At 38.3% G+C, this 20206-nt stretch overlaps 1 protein-coding gene and 1 long non-coding RNA gene across 4 annotated transcripts in view; one reads left to right on the plus strand and one right to left on the minus strand.

The window, feature by feature from the left end:
- Positions 1 to 20206, minus strand: part of LOC126852535 (uncharacterized) — a 259632-nt gene that overhangs the window by 61258 nt on the left and 178168 nt on the right. The gene's annotated exons all lie outside the window — the stretch shown is intronic.
- The window catches only part of LOC126851965 (uncharacterized), a 226900-nt gene that overhangs the window by 19018 nt on the left and 187676 nt on the right, over positions 1 to 20206 (plus strand). For both annotated transcript variants that reach the window (XM_050596370.1, XM_050596388.1), the window contains exon 2: positions 4810 to 4998. In XM_050596370.1, the coding sequence (XP_050452327.1) occupies positions 4810 to 4998 (189 nt within the window). The remainder of the gene's footprint in view (positions 1 to 4809; positions 4999 to 20206) is intronic.

Here is a 20206-nt window from a genome sequence, read left to right on the forward strand (position 1 = left end):
CCTCCGGGCCTGGCGATATGTCACGTTGTGCATCCGGGTAAGCACGTTGCTCGAGATTATATATATATTTCTTGGAATAAAAAAAAGGAGGATACACACTTTGTGTGAGAGTTATACATTCTTTTTTAATTTTTTTAATAAAATACTTGAGAGATATATCTTTAAGCTGTCTTTGTCCCGAGAAATCTTACTTCATCGAAATATTATTAAAACAAATGCTTTAAGTAAGCTCCGCTATTTCGGGGGAATCTCGTTAATTCTCTATAATTTAGACACTCTCCATCAGCATCGTGTCCTCGCTGGAGAGACCGATCTCGGCGTATGAGAATTTCAAAAAAAATATAAAAATTTCTTATTCAATCATTTGCGGTATGACGTTTTAACGATGGCGGTCATTATCCGCACGATCATCGTCTTCATCCTCGTCGTCGCCGTCGTCGTTATTGTCCACGGAGAGATTGTGTTCGTATATTACGCCACTCGTAACGTAATATATGCGCAACATATGCTTGTATATTACACGCGCGCGTTAAACGTATAGATACACGCGGTCGGTTGGCTTTCTTCCGGGCCGCTCGTTAATGAAGCGGTTCGACTCGTGTTTACCTCGCTGGGCCGACCTCACTTCGTCATTACGCGAGTAGCGGCCTTCGGGGTCTGGAGAAATTTCGAGCCGTTCATCTCCGTAGCCTCAAGCTGCTCGACGCACAGCGCGAATAATGTCACTTCCCCGAGTTAACCGTGGAAAATCGCAAAGCGATCCTCTCGCGGCGTGCGGCTCGCGTGAAATTCTGATAAATTGCTGCGCAAGGTCTCTCGATACGCTTAAAGTACACGCGGAAACATTTTTATATCGTTAAATAAAGGTTCTACGCGAGATGACTAATTTATATTTTTAACAAAGATATATTAACAAATAATTGATTTATTTTTAGTGAAAGCATTTTTTTTTTTTTTTGTAGAAAAGATGTAGATGTAAGAATTAAATGAATATCAACTTTGCGTGACAATGTAACCGAGATACTTTCGAAAAATACATTATAATTAATGTATTTTTTATCGTGAAATTTCTATTCGTGATATTTCGTGATCTAGACTGCGCGGGAGAAAACGCACGTGTGTGTACGACGAACGATGTTTATTTCATTTGAACACACGCGGTACATGACAAAGACATTCGGAAATCATTCTGCGCGACAACCGCAAAAAGTTTCGCGTCACTGCCGTTTATATTGCGGAATGAATTGAATTAGAAATTAGAAACAGGTTTGCGGCGTTTCGAGTCACAATTTCCCTCGCAAAGATTGCATCATATTATATGATTGCCAGGTGTATCATAATAGTTACTCAATCTATTTTATTTCTTTTTTAAAAACGCATATTATAGCAAAGTTATGACATAAGCTCAAATTGATGTAATTTTATTTTTTGCTGGGTAACGAAATATTTTTTACCAAAGCCGATTGTTTGCCGATAAAATGCGCCTAAGGCTTCTCGTTTCACGCTTCCTCGAGTTGCGAGGCATTCCTGGCAATTAGAGAGAGAGAAAGAGAGTCGACTCGAGTCACGTTCTACGTCACGGATCGAACGTGTGACATTTCGTGACTGTGGGAACTTTTTCGTTTATTATATAAAAAGCCCACCGTCTTCAAGCTTTCGCGGGGGATCATCAATTGCATATATTATATGTCTCATAAATAACTTTAACTCTTTGCGCACAGAATACTTTATTGAAATGCTAATAACCACAGTTATTCTATATCCGACACATACGTGATATTTTCAAATAAAAATATTCGCTTCTGTCGGACTCTTTATACAAAAAATATATATTTATAAAAAAATTACATGAAACTTATAGATTGATTCAGAATTGGACACACTATATATATTTTCTCTTGAAAATATCTATTTTAATCGTTAATATGGTGGAATAGCTTCTTCCGCGACGACGAAATTTTTTTTTTATCCGATATTCTCATTTAAAAACGGAATATTCGGGTGGATACAGTGTTATAGCGTATGGCCAGTCGGAACGGTGATTCGCCAGCGTGGAATTTGGAGAATACCGCGCCGCGTTTTTCGAGAGCACATCCCATGCCACGTATAAAAATAGTTCGTCCGATATTACACGCGGCTTGCTCGCGCGAATACCATTGCTACTCTCATGCTAGCGCGGAAAAAAATGCTGATAATACTTCGCATCGTACACCGCGAGATAAAAATACATCTCGACTCTAATACTTATGTTTCCAGAGTCATTGATTACTTTTAATAACAGCTTTTGCTATATATTTGCAGTTGGTTCTTTCTTTTCGAGAAGAGTTCTTAATGACGGGAGAGAGTTCTTCATGAAGAATGTAATTAATATTCATCGCAAATTATTAATTTTTGATAGAGATATTTTCGACAATCGAATTTTAAAAGTTTTGATTAATTTTAATCGAAATATTTTTTAAAAGATCGCAATTTTAATATTGCTAAGCGTCAAATTACAAGTTACTTTAGAAATTTAAAGACCGATACTTTAATTTGAGAGTAATTTAAGATAAAATCCACATTGATCGGTGTCGAAATTATTTTCACGGTTGCGGGCTACCGTTACGATAAACAGAAAATATCACGTGCGTCAAAACTTGGGCGCGAAGTAGCGCGTTAATTTACGAACTTTAGGAGTTTGTTATTTCGGTTTTGGCGTTAACTCCCGCGAGCCAACGACAAGAGACATTCGCCAGACCACCCTGAAATCGTTTCCTTCTCCACCTCCCGTGTCCCACCCGCCGGTTACTGACTTTCCACACTGCGCCGTGACCAATAGCGGCTGATGGTGCTGATGCCAAACCTTCTGGCACGAAAATAACTAAAACACACGGTGTGTTACGGCAACGGCGTGATGTAAGACTTTCCACGGAATGTATAAACGGAAATTCCACGAGGTAAACATATCGAGCACGATTGACGAATAATTAGATTTTGACATATCAAAAGATTAATATAAATCGTCGAAATCCTTTATGCGTTTTGAAGAGATTACTCGTTTATCTTCGAGATACAATGCGGCGATAAAGGCACATGTGAGAAAAGAACGTTCACAAAAATGTGCCTTACGATGAGTGATAAGTCTGGTAGCGAGGCTGTTTTTACAGGAAGTACACAGGCGGATCGAATCGCGCACGCGGCCGCGATTAATCGCGTGGAATTCGTGTCGCGGCCCCGACGAGGACGATCAAAAAGTCCTTATATACCGCGGTGAACGGGACGCGCGAGTAGCGCGCGAGAGAGGCTCCTTTTCTCTCTTCCCGTCTGAGCCTCTCTTCTCTCAGCGGGCCGGTTCCGCTATAAGAACACTTTCAATGGACCACACGCGCGACGACCTCGCGCTCGGCGAGTGCGCTTCTTACAGGGTCAGAGGCTTATGTCATCTATCTTAGGGAGCTGTGCTCATATTCAGTCGCGGCGACACTCCAATGCTCCGTTTATAGTGGGACGTTTATCTGCCGAAATGACGGTAGAGCCTTTAGGCCTCGTACACATCGCCAAGTAATAAACGATGAAATGAACGAATTATTAACCTTTCTATTGTGCTCGAGAAACTCAGTTTGAATAATTATAAAGAGTGCTATTCACAAGCAGATAGGACAAAATATATTTATATTCTTCTTATAAAATTAAATTTTTAAGAAGAAATTACTCGATCTATTTTTTCGCAGATAATTTAAAATATAAATAAACTTTTTATAATTTTACTTTTTTATAATAATATTTCCAAGTGAAGTATACCATTAAAAATATCTTTTTACTGTCGTAAATAGATGTCTTTGTCTAACATATAATTTAACTGATTATAGATCGCTATATCAGACAAATAAAGTTTAATATCTGAGTAATAGTTTGTTAGACTATATATTTAAATAGACGCATCTTAATTGCATAATTGGTAGAGAAAATTATGAATTAAATATCGAGATAAGTTAACATACATTTTATATATTTTATGAATAATAAAATAAGTCAGTTAAACACATGCATAAGTTTAAGCAAGTATAAACAAAATTTAAATAAAGTTGTATACCTCGATAGGACAATGTGACATTAGATTTTATTTTGAAACATTGATGGAATCATAAATGGTGGCTTTAAACTGTAATGTTGAATATGTTATGGCTCTAGTTTATTGCTTGCGAATGTGTACGCAGTCTTAAGAAAATAATTACTGGCGTAACAAATTTCATGTAAACTACACGTGGTCAAATACGGCTGATTCCTGTCTCTTCGTGCGGTCAATTGGCTTTATCGCGCCACTGAAACATTTCAGATAAGAATCGTCATGTCGTTTCACGTCATTATTCCTTTTGTGCCGAAAATACCGTTATCACACGCGATCGAAAGCGAAAAAGATAAAGAGAAAGCTATAAATTAATCCTTAACTATTACACGGAAAGAAATTTATATTAATTGCAATCCATTAGAAAAGCTTTATTTTAAATGATATAAAAAATATATATACAATCTTTATTTAATCAATTTGATTAATCAAAATGATTGCTATTAATTCCCTTAAATAAAGTATTTTGTTATAAAATTGAGATTCACAAAAATTTATGTCTCATCAATTTCTTGTTAATGGAAAATATATTATAAATTGAGTAAAAAAAGAAAAATCACAAAATGGACACATTTAGAGGAAACTTGCATATCTCATCGAAAGTAAACAATATATAAATAATATTAAAAGAAAAGGGGACATAAATATGTAAGAAACCAAATATTTTAAATATAAAAATGGCTTATTTTTTTTTTTTGTTACAGTGGCCTACGGGGTTTTTCCGCCCAGACCTTCCGCTTGGCACGCCACTAACGACGAGTCACGTTCCAAATTCGAGTAACGTTTCTACTTTGTCGTCTGTACCATCTCGTACACATCTGGACGCTTCGAAAGGGCCGGAGCTTCCTTCCAATAGCAACAAAGTCCATGGACAGACGCCAACGATATGCACAGTGAGTGACACGTTTGATCATATGTGATTTTATTCTGCCAATTAGACCGTAATAATTGTGTGGTTGTTGTCTTGCTAGCACATATCTTATACAAGTAACCAAATCTAAACTATATATATATATATATATATATATATATATATATATATATATATATATATATATATTGGATACTTTTATTAAATCAAAAATATTGCTATATATTTCTAGTAAGAAATTTAGAAAAAATGTATGTGTAGTATTAGATTAATTTCAAAATCTATAAAAAAATATTAGTAGTGATAAATAGAGAATATTAAAAATTAATAATAGAATGATATAACGATCATATTGAAAAAATATTTTGAATGTAAAGAAATATATATATATATATATATATATATATATATATATATATATATAATATATAGAAATAAAAATCGACAAAAATTGTTTTTTATTTTTTTTTAATTATATTGTAAGAAAGCAAATGATAGATTGATCACGGTGAAAATTAGTAACAATTATCTATAAAATACAATCGATTATTAAATCATTTAATAATAATGAATGCCGATAATACGAAGTAAATGATACTCGTTTGTTCGTTGGTGATTTTAATTAATGCACAATATCGTTAATGGTGTCGATTATTCTCAACTATGATTGTTATTAACTTATTTGATCGCAACTTTGTGCTGTTACAAACCGTGAGTTTGTACGCAAAATCGTAACGCACGTGTGTAACGATATTTTTGCAAATTCATCGCGTCGCACTCGGTCGTGCTATTAAATCGATGTTTTGCGCATCTCGCGAACGTGGGATAACGAACAGTTATGTAGGGCAAAGTTTTGCCGCGCGACAAAAACGACGGTTAATTGAAAAGTACGACTGTTCCTCGGACTGGTAATAACGCATAATGAGCAGCAATTTCATTTAAAATTATGGGTGTGTTTGTATCACGCGCGCGGACGGTGGCGGTGAGTTTTACGGCCTTCGATCGAGGTCAATCGTCATTCGTATATCGATCCTATCCTGCTCCGTCGTCAATGTGAAGCGTAATTTGCGTCCGTAAACATAGTATTTTGTCGCGATAGCGTGTCTGTAGGTGACACCGGCCTGAAATACGCGTCTAGCACGAAAATAATCAGGTTCTCTCACGTGCTTATACGCCGTGATTTTGTCTTGTTCGTCGTGGATCGCGGTGCCACGTGATTTCCGTCCGCTTAACTCCGAGCGAACAATTCTCGTCTCCTCGGGCGTGATATTTTTTAAATCTGTTTTTTATCGCGTGGTCAAATGAATCATGATGTCGTAAGATTAAAATTATAAGAGAAATGGTATACGCATGCAAATTTTTTTAATGTATACGTAACGTGTGAGAGCAGTTCATTGATTATACGGAATGTAAGCAATCTTTGAAATAATATAAATTAAAGTAAGGTAAGATATGAAGTAGTATTATATTTTTGTATCACGTTTCTTTTTATGTCAAAACTTCCTCTTTATTGTCTTATATCACTGTCTTGTGCGATTGACACCAAGCCAATTCGTCGCCGCGTTATCCAGTCAGCCAGGTCACGAGAACTCATTTTCGAGGCGCGCAGGTTTAACGACCGGTGACATGGCACAGAAACGTACCGAACGTGTAAGTTCGGGCATACGCGATCGATATTCAATTTACCGTTTTGTCACAACAATCGTGTTTCGTGGAAAAGAGTGGCGTGGCGCCACGTCGATCACGTTGCACCGTGGGAGTCGTTGGGCGATGCCGCTGCGGCGAGGCCTGAAACCGCGTGGGCGGCGAGTAATGCCTTGTTAGAGCACGCTCGTTAGCGCCGATGATGCCCGCCGCCTCGCTTTCTGTTACCGGAGTCACTTAAACGCAATGCTTAATAGAGCCACGCGACCGGATCTCGCGGATACGATGCCCTCGCTGCGCCGGGAGGGTCTTCGTCTTCCTCCTCCGCCGCGATTGTTACGTCGCGTAAATCGCAACGCCTGGATATTAATTATCACGCGGGATCGCGCCAAAATCGATCTGGATGCCGCGATTAAGAATGACACCCGAGTGGGCGGAGGAGGCAATTTGTACGGCCCACGGTGTATGTAAGCGACGGATGGACTTGGACGTGAATACTATATCGAAAATAATCTCGTCCGGGATTATTTCGCTCTCATCGAACGCATGATCGAAATCAGCGACGTGATTGTTTAGGAATGCAGCTGCCTTAGATGCAACAAATAACTGATACTGAAGTGTAAGAGTTGTTATGTAAGAGATAACAAAGCTTAAATTTTAATCTATATAAATTTGTAATATTTCTTGTAATATCTTAATATTTTTAAAATTTTTATTGGCCTGTGATAATTTTTTTTCTTATATTCTCAAAAATTTTGTTAAATTATGAAACAAATTATGAAACTAATACTTGAATACTTGGTTTCAATATAACGACTTGAAATGCGCGTGAGGAGGATTGAACGGTGTCATTTGAAAGTTTATTTCTCTTCGTTCGTAGCTTTACGAGCAAACCGTATGTGATCGCTGGGATCGTCTATTTTTATTTCTCTCATGAATTATCCGCCGCCGATTGTAATCGTTCGTCCGGTAGAATCGTAAGACGGCATATGGTATTATTTACCTTATTTACTATATATTTTCCGCGTCGTCCATATCGATGCGCACGGTCGCGCTAATAAATGTGCATCTGCGAAAAAAAAAAAAAAATTGTTTCATTCCGAGAAACAGTTACTGCAAATTGCGACCGTGCCGAGGGATATAACCGGCCGCGCGGTTACGCGATCCTCGATATTCTATCCGGATCGTTAACGGCGATAACGCGCAGTGATTTTATTTCGGAGGATCAAGAGAGATACTCGCGCGGCTGCTCGTTGAAATTCGAGGCATGCGGTGAACCTTAACCCTCGACCATCCCGCGTTCGATTTGGGTAACATAACTATCTACAGTAGAGGAATCAGTTCCGATCTCGATAGAAATGGCGCAATATTTCACGAGTATTGCAACTCCAACTCTATTTTCCATTATTTTACTATATATGTACACAGGACGCCTCGACTACTCCGGATAAATCTAATTACCGCGTTATTACAAGAGCATGTACTTTTCCTGCTTTTATTAGCGTGATTTATATGATATTCGTCTGGATACGAGAGAGAAAGAGAGAGCGAGCTACTCTTTATTATGCGTGCCTGCACTTCAGTTAAATCGAGCATCTAAGGTGCAACCGGTATAAGATACGCACTCCGCGGAAACATTTTATGTCTACGCACGCATGCCCAAAAGTGGCATAAAAATGTATATCTTATATGAGAGATGTAAGAAATTTTTATTGCGCGGCTTGGTTACGAGCTCAGTTTCGACCACGATACTTTTAGCGAGATATCGATGCAGTTAAATGCAAGAATAAAGCTACTCTACTCACTATTTCTTCCATACGTTGCAAGATTTTCATAGTCATATGTCTGAATGTGCTATGATTTTTATATTGTAGTTATGGGTTCATATTTTATATTTTATGTAAAACCAAAAACTATAATTTAATGAAATGAATTTAAATGAAAATTCAATAATAAATGACGAGAATATTGATTAAATTGTTAATTGACATGTTAAGAAACCAGTTTGATACTTTTATTTACAATTAGTGCTTTTTATTTAACTGAATAATTAGTTGAGATAAGCGAAAATCTTAAAGTTAAATCTAAAAGTATCGTACACAGATTCTTTGTCGATGATCGGTTGCCCGAGACAACCAGAGTTAGCTAGTAAGTAAATAACGAGAATGCGTTAATTAAATACCGATCGTATGAAACCGGTCCGCGATTGATGTTAATTTCCCGCGATTAATGCAAATGTTTCCTTAATAGTTTAATAATAGAGAAAAATAAGATGCTAAATAAAGGAGAAAAATAAAATTTTAAAATTAAAGCTGGGATCATCTTGAAACGTATTCTCTTCCGCAAAGACCAATTATTTAGCAATGAAAATTTAATCAAAACTAAATAACGTAGTCAATACTTAATAATGAGAATGTCAAATCAGACAACAGCTGATTGATAACAGAAACCTGTTCGAAATTAGCAATTAACGATACCTAGTCACGATTAACGTGAAAATTTCAAAGTACAAAGTAACATGTAGGCTTCGCAACTTCTTCTACGCTGCTCCTCTTATCGCATAGTATTATATATACGTGCCTATCGATGTGTTAAAGTGGGACATCCGCGAGGCAAAAATCTAATTGCACAGCCGCTTAATTAGATCGTTGGTTCTCTCGCGCGCGCGCAGTCTCGTCGTGCCCTTCATATCAACTCGGTGTCTGCCCTTAAGATACGGATCGGCCTTAATTCACCGCGTCTACGGGATTAATTTTGCTGCGGCGCGCGGCGCCGCGGTGCGCTCTAAAATTAGCGCGAGCGTCAATTGAGCGCGGTGGCTGCACACGCACGTGTCGGTATATACATAGCACGCATCGATTACCTCATACCGGTTTTTTTTTTTCTCTTCCGCGCGACGTAAACTAGCGCTTTGGACGCATGGATTCGTTCTAAGGTGAATTTTATTATTCCTAGGTGTCTCTGATTTCTGTCTTGTAAACGTTATTTAAACATGATGAGTGTATTCAAAATTAAAGACTCTTATGTATGAGGAATTTAAGGATTGCGCATACTTTTTAAAATAAAGAAAATTGATGTCCATTTTTATATTGTGTTTCGGCTTCAAAATAAAAGATTAAAACTTTCATTTTCTTTTATACATGAACGGTAAGGCTGAATATTATTAAAGTATAAAACGAAAACATTTGCAATAAATGCTTATATCAACATAATACTCTATATGGATATATTTTATTCACGTATCATCGTAATCAAAAAGTGATAGTACTACTAAATTTTTTGTTAATAAGAATGCTATTAAAAGGAGACATTATTTTATAATATGTATTCAATCTGTGTACTTTTATCGACACGTTTTGCATAATGGCATCTTACGAATTCATTATGCGCATGTTTCAGATCGCGTATGTTTCAGATCGTATATTGCAGTTAGAGAAATGCAGATTCACGTTCAGAGCTCCCGCATGTTATGAAGCTTCTTTCCAGTATGCCTTAATTTACGCGGTGATAAAATACCCGTAAGATTTGTTGAGCGCGTTTTACGAGATGCTTATTGAATGTCGTACAGTACCTATCGTTAAAACGAGAAAACATCCGCATCATCTTTCGATTACTCTGCGCAAAGTGATAAGTCGATTTTCTTCCGGTAATTTTTTTTTTTTTGTTTTATTTTTATACATTTTTGCGGATAAAAAAATTCGATTTATTTTATAAATTGTACAAGATTACAAATTGAACATATGAAAGATTTTAAAAGTCATAAAAATGCAACTCATATTTCGGGAGGAAAATGAAAAAGCAGCTTTTTTTATATAACGTTTTATATTTTTTGGAAAAACATTATTTTTTTTTACTATAAATATATTTACTTAAAGTTTGTATATAATTTTTTATAATGTTTTTGGTTTAAATATGTAGAATTTCTTCTAATGAAAAAATAATTTTTAAGAATTACGGAGGAAGAGGGAGGGAAGGGGCACACTTATATGTATACAGAATATTTGATATTGAGTCTTCGAGAGCCGAATGAAAATACAACGCAACACATTTCATCGGTCGCAAAATAAGATGGCATGCGTCTCATTATTAGGTATTCGAGTGGTGACGGACAAAAAACGCAATAATTTCATCGGTGCCGTCCCTAACGACGATGGAGCCGTGACGACAAAAAGCTCAATCTATCAAATTGTCACTGGCCTTTCTATTCCATAGCTCCGCGCCTTCCCTAATAAGCAATCTTCCCGTGGACCTTACCGTAAACCGTCATCCTCACGACCTGAATAGATTCCCGACCGGTACCGACCGACCGGCTCTTCGATCACAGGGCCGGCTCTCCTCCTTTCTTCCACAAATTTGCCACGAGTTTTTGATTACGATTTTTTGTTTTAAAAATAATATAATTCGTTGAAAGATAAATTTAATGTCATCAAAGTTTAAAAAAAACATTCTTTATAAACGATTAACGTATGCGAAATATAGAGAATTGTGAATTTTTCTCGCGTTTTTCTTCATCATAAATTTTCGAGGCATATTCTCAAATTATATTATGAAAAAACTAAAAATATATTCTTTCATTAGAGATACGATTATGTTAATTTACCACATAAATTGAAATATTTTTAAAAACATGTTCAGGGTTTCTTTTTTTTTTTCATTTTATTTAATCAAGTACGGGGAAATGCTTTCATATCTTTTGATATGTTTTTCATGCGGCTGATATAATATTTAAAAATCCGGCTAATAAGTATACTTGCGCCTTCAGATTTGTTTTTAGTTGAATGTTGCGTGCACGCGAATCGCCGTCCCTGGGCATATAGTGTGTATGTTCTTTCCGAACATGTACACAAGCTACCAGATGCCAGGCACGAATCGGCAAGAGAACGGACGCGTCGGTAGTCGTCATCGCGTCGTCGTCCGAAGACGGACAACCGGCGGTTAATAACCGGCCGATTTTGTTTGTCCTCTTTTGCGGCCGGAGAGCGTTGCGTTGCTGCTCGGCTCGGCTCCGAAGTCACTTTGCTAATAAGTCATTTGCCGTGCCGCGTTGGATGTCGCCGCCTGCTTATGAAGGCATCCCTTCATGGCACGCACAAAAGGATGTTTCATTAACCTAAGACACTTTATCGCGGATGGTTAATTATTTCCGAGAAGCGGTACGCCAAGCATTGCGCGGCGCCGCGGCGCTCCGGATTTTTTATATTTCGCTCTCTTTCTTTCTCTCCATATGCATTCGTTACGATATTTTTCTCCTTTTTCAATACAATATGGAATAAATTTTTTTTTTATCAAAAATATTACAACCCATATAACTACTTATAATGATTAAACTAGATTATTACATTATTAGTAAACAAAAGATAATACATGGGTGGTGTACGATTTTTGTTATTATTAGTGACACAGCGCTTGATATATAATGCTTTTAAATTCTCGGAAGACGTCGCTCGTAATACGAGAGCGTGCGCTATTCCTTTACGAGCGTGTTTCAGTTCGAAATAGCGAAATTAATTTGCGGAGAATGCGCGCGCAACATTTCCGTGCATAAAAGATCTTTATTTCCCGAGTGGACGAGTTTAACGAGTCTCGACGATGTCCAAGTCTCGACGGAACGGAACCGATGCCGGGGGAAGGCAATAAACGAATCACACTTGTATCACGTGTATACGTCAGTCCGAGCTAGAGGCTCTCACCTGCGTGAGCGGCAGAGACCGACCGAGTTTAATCGGCGAAGTAGAACGGCTTTTCGCGTTTTTTACGGACGCGAATGTAGAATTGCGGTGATCGTTAGCGACTGTCTGTATTTGCTTCCTTCTTCTGCATTCGCGCACCTCGTCGTCCGTATTCTCCGCGTCATCGCCCAAATGAGATCGCGACACGAGAAGCTCTTTATAATCATCATTAAATTATTTTAGTCTGCAGTTTAAATCTTACGCTTCTCATGAAAACATATACGAGATAAAAAAAAAATGATAACATCAGTTTTTCATTTTATTTGTCCTGTATTTCCTCTTTTTAATTTACTTCGAAATAATTAATTTTTTACTTATTGTTTAAAAAGTTTATTTTTGACAAAAATTTAATTGCCCGTAAATTTTATGTCTTAAACGGAACATATGCGAGATAATGGGAAGGTATGATAATATTTTGAGAACACCGATCTTTCCGACACTCTCGAGGTGGTCTCTCCGCCGGCTACCAGCTCACGCTGATCGAGCGTAACTTCGCGCTTTCGGCCGTATCATTAATGGTGTCACGTATGCCGAACGGTGTACATACCATCTCATCATGGACAGTAACCCAAGGCATTGGCGGCGCGGCCTGATGTAAAGATTTCGCAAAAGGGGAGCGCTCCTTGCGCGCTGATAAGAGGCGGGCGGGCCGCCTCTCGGGGACAGAGGCGTCGGGGGGGCCTCGAATTACGGCGTCGCAATAAATTTAATAAAGCCGGAATTAATGTATGGTTGCTCGTTTCAGCTGAGAGCGCACGGCGCTCCTTATACTTACGTCTCGCGCTTTCGCCCCGAAATTTTAAACACAAGTGAGTGCGCGCGCCGTTTAAGAAGTATAATACGCGCATAAATTGCCACGGTAAGCATAAGAAATTTTTATCGAACTAAATAGGCCGTGCGTTACGTAAATGTTCGTATTTTATTATTGAGCGGAACGTTTAATTCCGCGCGCTCGCAGTTTTCACTTCACTGAATTCGCGCGAGTTTTACGCGAAAGGTAAAATGCGCAAATATTTTTAGTCATGGGTTATCTTTTTTTTTTTTTTTTTCTTTTCTTTTATCAACGAAAAGTTTGAAGAAATTTGTTGCTCGCTGTCTTTATAGAGCTGTCGTTTCACCGTTTGTGAAATGAAATATGATAAACGAAATTTTTAAAAGAACCCTGGCAGGAGAGAAAAGATCTGTAGTGGTAGCAGCGGCTAGGAGAAGTCGATGAGTTTAGAAAGAGAAGAGCGGGGGAAGAGCGGGAGGGATGGTAGTCCTGGAGAAACATCTGCGCCCTTAATTATTTTACAGATTTAGTAGATCGTTATGGCTTGTAAAATTACTGCCAATTTCACGCCTCTAAGCTTATTTTATCCACGCGTTAGCTGCCTATCGGTGCATCGCCGCCGAGGCTTCCCGAAGGATATTGGGCATCCTTCGCGGCCAAATTAATGGCCCTGTTGTTTATGACTGCGTCGGCACCGGACACGCAACGATTCCGTCGCGAATTCCCGTAAATACCCCCGATAATGCGATTTGCCCGCGCTGCCTCTCTCATACAGTTTCACATCTATTCTCCTCTTTCGTCCCATTATTCTGTCCTCTTTTTTCTTTCTTCTTCTTCTTTCTTACCAGAGAACTCGACAGACGATGGTCCTGTTCTTTTTCTTTCTTCTCGTTTACTATTTCGCAGTTACTCCGTCTTCTTCATCGACTAATAATTATTAATTTCTCTGTAAATTAATATCCGAGCGGAATCTCGCGTTTAGGATGTTGATCGTCTTGGGATAATAATATTCCACATCCTTTTGAACGCCATTATTGGCAGATACGTTATGTTATATATAATGCATATAATAAGTCAAAGAAATTTTGATGTGAAGAAAAAATTGTACAATATTTAATATTACGAGACAAATAATGGAGTCTCAAATATTCCTTTCAAGGAGCGATAAAATATGTAAGCAAGAATCCTGGGTTTTAACTTACATTTGCTCGGTATTTAGGTAATCGCGTTCGAGATGAATAAAATAAATGTGTATTATTATCCTGATATTAAGCACTTGGCAGTTTACGATATAATTAGTTGCTCGCGAAGAATCAGTTTTATTAATGACGCCGATTGAAACTTCTATCTAATATCTTTACCTTCTCTCCATATTAATTCTTCCAAGTTCCTCACCATTACGCTTAACATTTGTATTCAAAATGAGTGGTTCTAAGACTCTTATTAGATTCATGTTAATTCAAGCAATAGCATATCATTATTGAAAAAATGCGATAACTTGATATCTTTGAAGATATTTGAAAAGATATTACTTGTAGCCCAAAATGACATTCTATCCAAATAGTATTTCGTATCAGGAAAATAATTGAATATCAATAGTTTATACTACATTATAAAACAATTAGAATATCAACGAACAAGATTTAATAATAAATACAATTAAAATCTTTGAGTAATCGTTTGAGAGATAGTAGTAGGGACAAAGAGAATTCCTGTGGAGCTCTCGATAAATGAACGAACGGATTTGTTATCTCGAACGGGCGAGATAATCACAAATTGCAAAGAGCCTCGGTTGGCATTCGTCGCGAATGCCATTGTCGTACCGCTCCTGCCACGCATCTCGCCCGGGTCGTGCACGATCTCGCGGTCTCGTGTAATCGAAATCGAAAATCGACGGGTGGAAATGATCCTCGCGAAACGCGACGAGCGCGCGACTACCGGATCCCGGCCGCGGTGCGCGGATCACTGTAATTTAATAAATTGCGATAGCTGCCGTCCCGGGGCAAATTGTAGCATAATCATTCATTAGTAGGTCGTGACTTCGCGACGGTGCAACACGACTCGCGTTCGTGTATTCGAGATGCGCACCGCAATGCATATACTGCCATGCACTTTTCTCTTCTACGGTTGTTTCATTACTATATCGAGGTATATCATATTGAAATATTTGAGGATAAAGAACATGTGGACTAGAAATGGAGCCTTTTAGGCTTTATCAAAAAATTTATCAAAAAAATATCTCGATTGACTTACTGATTTATGCTATTTTTCGTGTATATAGTCGAATTTTTTCTTCTGCATACTCTTTAAAGTCCTCAAACGAATTTTATAAGCTATTATCTTTCTAGTAATAATACCTAAATAAATTTTAACGAGAGAAGTAGAGAGAAGTAATTTTGCTTTTTAATTAATTTTTGCAACAATATATGAAACCATGTACTTTAACAGTTTTAAACGTGTTCGATATCATGATAAAATCTGTTTCGATACAGAACAAAAAACTCTTGTGACGCACGCAACAGATTAACGTTAAGATGCATGTTTAGGGTGTCAAGAGGAATTTATATCCCTGACAAGCAACCAAATTAATTCGAATGACTGCACGAAACACTGTCAGCTGGTGTTTAATTCGCAATCGACGACGCGCGATAAATTAATTCCCGTACATGCACAGGTCCTACTCAACATTATCGGAACAATCTACGGAAAAAGGTGCAAGGTGTCGCGTGCTAATTATCTTCAAATCCCTCGAAACTAAACCTTCAACGGCCACGATGAATCGCCGATCAGAGGCTTTGCCATAATAATGTCGTGTCCAGAAAGCGGACCCCTTCCCTTTTGAATGTTCCGCTCTTAATTTCTTTTATCTTCGCCACGCAAGCGGCATTTCGATACGCTTCAAGTCGATTAAATCTCGATTGGGAGTCGACGGGGCGCAATTAGGCCCGCGTTAATTTCCCATAATTAGTTTGCAGAGTAATGAAGTTATTGCCGGTTCGCGTCCCCGATTACACGGCATTTACATAAAATGTCGCATCGCTGCGACAAACGTATACTTAAAAGCGATAACGCGACGTCGTTAACCGCTGATTAACTGCGCGCGATCGTCGTCACGACCGGAATCGCTTCAGGGTTGCGGAAATCGATTCACGGAAATATCTGATGGGGGGAAAAGGAAAGACGGTGAAGAAGAACGAGGAGGGACACACACGGCAAGACCGTCACGGGAAACAGTTTTCATAAATTAGGATCGATCTGTCGGCGAGATAACGCGCTAACGCACACGGACGGATGCGATTAATTTGCGACGCGCAATGTGTAGGTCGGTAAATATTCATGTTTATGATGTAGGCATTGCCATAATTGCAGAGTGCGCGACAATACGACTCGCGCGAAAAGGGAAACGCCATTGTGGTTCTCTCATCGCCTCTCATCATCGAGTGGATCGTCTTTTGAAGACGCGCAGTTTCCATAAATTTATCAAGTAATTGCGGGGCACCGCGGCGGGCGCGTGCATCGCGCGATTTAGTGACGACGGCCGCGTGAAATTAATTTAGCAGAAGCCGCATACATTACATAATAAGGGCGTGTCGCTTTGAGTGCGAGCTGATTAATAGTAACGATCAGTGTTCAGAATACGACGGTGCCAGTTCTTTTCCTTAAGAATTATAATATGAAGCATCTTTTTTTTCTACTTGTTGATGTTTTGCTTTTAGAATACAGCTTTTGGAAAAATTTCAGAAAGAGACAGAGAGGAGGAAAGAGAGATCTCGAGAAATAAAATTTCGGTATTAGATGATAAAACGTCTTTCTCGTTAATGCAATTTGAAAACACGATTATTTTCGCCTAACCAGCTAGATTCACTCGCGCGTTCTCGAACGCCGATTCTGAATAGAATCAATTATATAAAGGTCGACGAAACGAGGATTCGATAACGGACGAGCGATCGACGCGAATGCAATTTGTAAACAATTTTAACGAATTAAAAAGAGGCAGATTTTCCGAATAGTATTTATTGACGTAATACCAACGGCACACATCGCGGACGAATGCAATTCATTATATGACGCCCGGAGCTTTTATAGGGCGTTCTACATAGGTGTTCGTTTACCGATCGACATATCGATTAGCGAAAGGACGATATTTGAAATATACTCTGTCTGTAGGAAATAAAAAAATTATTTTTTCGTAAAAGCAATTCTAGCTGGTATATTCAGAATATACATATTCTGTTACATATTGCATATATTGCATAGCAATGAAACAGTGTGTCACATTTTAGTCATTCTTGGAAATACATTTTACTTTTTTGTCTTTATAAGAACATATCGTGTAATTTTCATTACATTATTGTGATTTGATAAAAGTGTCTTTAAATAAACAAAATAAAAATAGATAAGCAAAGAAAGTATAATTAATGAAAGAATCTCGTCGAGTATCTCTCTCTCTTTCTTTCTTTTTCTCTCCCAGCTCATGATCCCTCGGCTACGTTTCGTCTAATCGATCGTTGCACAGGATCGCGATTTGATCGCTCAATTCCCGTCGTGATCGACGTGGAAGCCCTCATCTGGGCAGAAAACTGGAAGCCCAGGGCTATGGTGGCGCGTGAAAAGGGTCTCGCTTGGAACGTCGTCGCTCGAGAAAATTACAGAGTTCATTGTTTCGCATCGGCCCTACGATACGGCGGAGGACGGATCGTTTTATGCTCTTCTCCTTCCCCCCCCCCTCCCTCTTTTCTCCCTCGTTTCATCCTTTTTGGTTTTTTTACGGAAGAAACTGCGTGCGCAAATCGGCGGATACGGTAATGCCGGTATTGACGTCCCGACGTTTATTATCGCGTCGTCGATGGTGGGAAGAAACTCAGGAAAGAAAACAAGAGACGCACTAGAACTGATTTTATTTACTGCGTTGCGTAAATAAATGTTTCATATACGAGAAAATATTACGTATAAATGTGTTAATATAACAATGGAAAATTAGAGCGAATAAAGAAAAACAAATAAAAAAGAAGGATTTTTATTAAAAATAGTTGTGAAATTTGCATAGATTTTAAAATAATCTCTCAACATTATCTAGAGAATAAAAATTATGCAAAGTCTGAGAGAATGATATTTTAATTCGAGGAAAAAAAAAGGTAGTTTGTAAAAACTCACGGAAGTCGCAAATCACCTGTATCACGATTTTTCTCATAAGCGCGATTAAATCAAGTCAAGAATCTTCAATATAATTGTATGCATGTAATCCGCAGAAAAAAAAAAAAAACGATGAAGGCCGCGAAGTCGAGATGTCATTATGTCTACTCGAACAAAGTCCTTCGATCTACTCGTTTCACCAGATGATAATAATTATGCGCGAACGGAAAAGAGCGCGGGTAGACGCGAACAGGAAAGCGTTCGCGAGGTGGGAAAATCACATGGTATTCGCTTCGTTCTTCTTTTTTAAATGTTATATATGCAAAGTGTTGAAGATTCCTTTGACAAAAAATTGAAGTAGATATTTTTCCCTTAAAAAAGATAATCACATCGATTAAAAAAAAAATTACGAATTAAAAAATACGAATTGTAAAGCGTACTTTACAAAAAGTTTTACAAATTAAGAATGAAAATAACAAAATGCGATTTTTTATTAATTTTCAAATGAGTTTTATTTTAACGGAATTTTTATTTAATCAGTAAAAAGATCTAGAGTTGACAAAATTTTTTTTAAGGAAATACGAGTTCTAATTAAGAGATACCAATGAGTTTCTATTAAAAAAAGTAGCGCTATGAACTTGCGACATCCTATATAATCGTTGGAAAGGAAAAACTTGGTAATATAAATTACAACCGCGTTCATAGCGACAAGACACGCGCTGCTGCCGCGCATTAACATAATTGGCAATCGCGTGAACGAAACCGCGACGTACGACGACATACGCGAACGTCGGTTCTCGATCGCGAGTCTCTAGAATGTGTCTCTCTCTCTCTCTCGATTTATATTTGTCCCACGTATGCTCTTCCGCGGACGGAGGGTCTCTGGGTCTATCCCTTCTTTATTGCCCGGCACTTTTCTTTCCGCAGGAGTTTCTCTTCCCTCGAGTCAATTTCATCGAATATCGATGGTGCTCGAGGAGAGCGTGGACGGGAGTTTGTAAACTTTTATCGGGCTATCGAAACGTTTGCGCTTTCGGGACACACCACTTGACGCCGCCTGTCATAAGAAAAAGGGCGGCTACGACTTAAAAAACAGACTAGGGTTCCTTCCCACCGCTTCGTGAGATTTCCTTCAACGAAGATACTGCTTATCGGGCTGGTTATAAATTTTCAATGTCAACGCACATGCGATTCCTACGTTCAACAGAATCGCGAATATTGATTTTTTAAAATATTAAATAATAATTCATCTCTGTCATTCCGCTACAAAGTTTTATCATTATAATTTTATGTCGTCTTATCTTCTGCTTAATGTATTCGGCATGCTTCGAAATTACGACAGTTGATTTTCTCACGAACATATGAAAGCGCGTTACATATAACTGTCAATATTCCTAACAGCCGTGCATATGCTTTTCTTACTATTTTTCGTATAATTTCAAAGTTATGCTTATTGATAAGTACAGTTAAGCTCGTTACGTATCTACCGCTCCCTGTTACTCTTCCGAGAGTAATGCACTAAATATCAATTATCAGATAAGGAGCGGTCGCCGTGGCGTAGTCGCGCGGATTACCAATATGACTTTCTGTAAAGCTCTGTAACATTTCACAAAACAACTAATTAGTGATGGGGCTTTTAATGGGACTTTGCCCGATATTCCCATCGTTGTGGGTTCGTTTGAAAAATTATGGACAATTTAATCCGCGGAGCGAGAGCGAACGATCGTGATTGCTCGCGATGTATGGATAAATAAACATTCGCGAGATAGATAGATGATAATCTACTTCGCGTCGGCGCACACGGGCGTATCGTTGCCGATTCAATGCCTGAGAATTGTATAGAGAGTTTTAATCAAGTGCATCTGCCTTTCACATTTCTCGAATCGATGATATTTAGCGTAATAAAGCACCTGGCGGCTGCACGTAGGAAAGATCTGGGCGTATTTGAGTTC

The sequence above is a fragment of the Cataglyphis hispanica genome, chromosome 1 (genome assembly GCF_021464435.1).
Source record: "Cataglyphis hispanica isolate Lineage 1 chromosome 1, ULB_Chis1_1.0, whole genome shotgun sequence".
NCBI lineage: Eukaryota > Metazoa > Arthropoda > Insecta > Hymenoptera > Formicidae > Cataglyphis > Cataglyphis hispanica.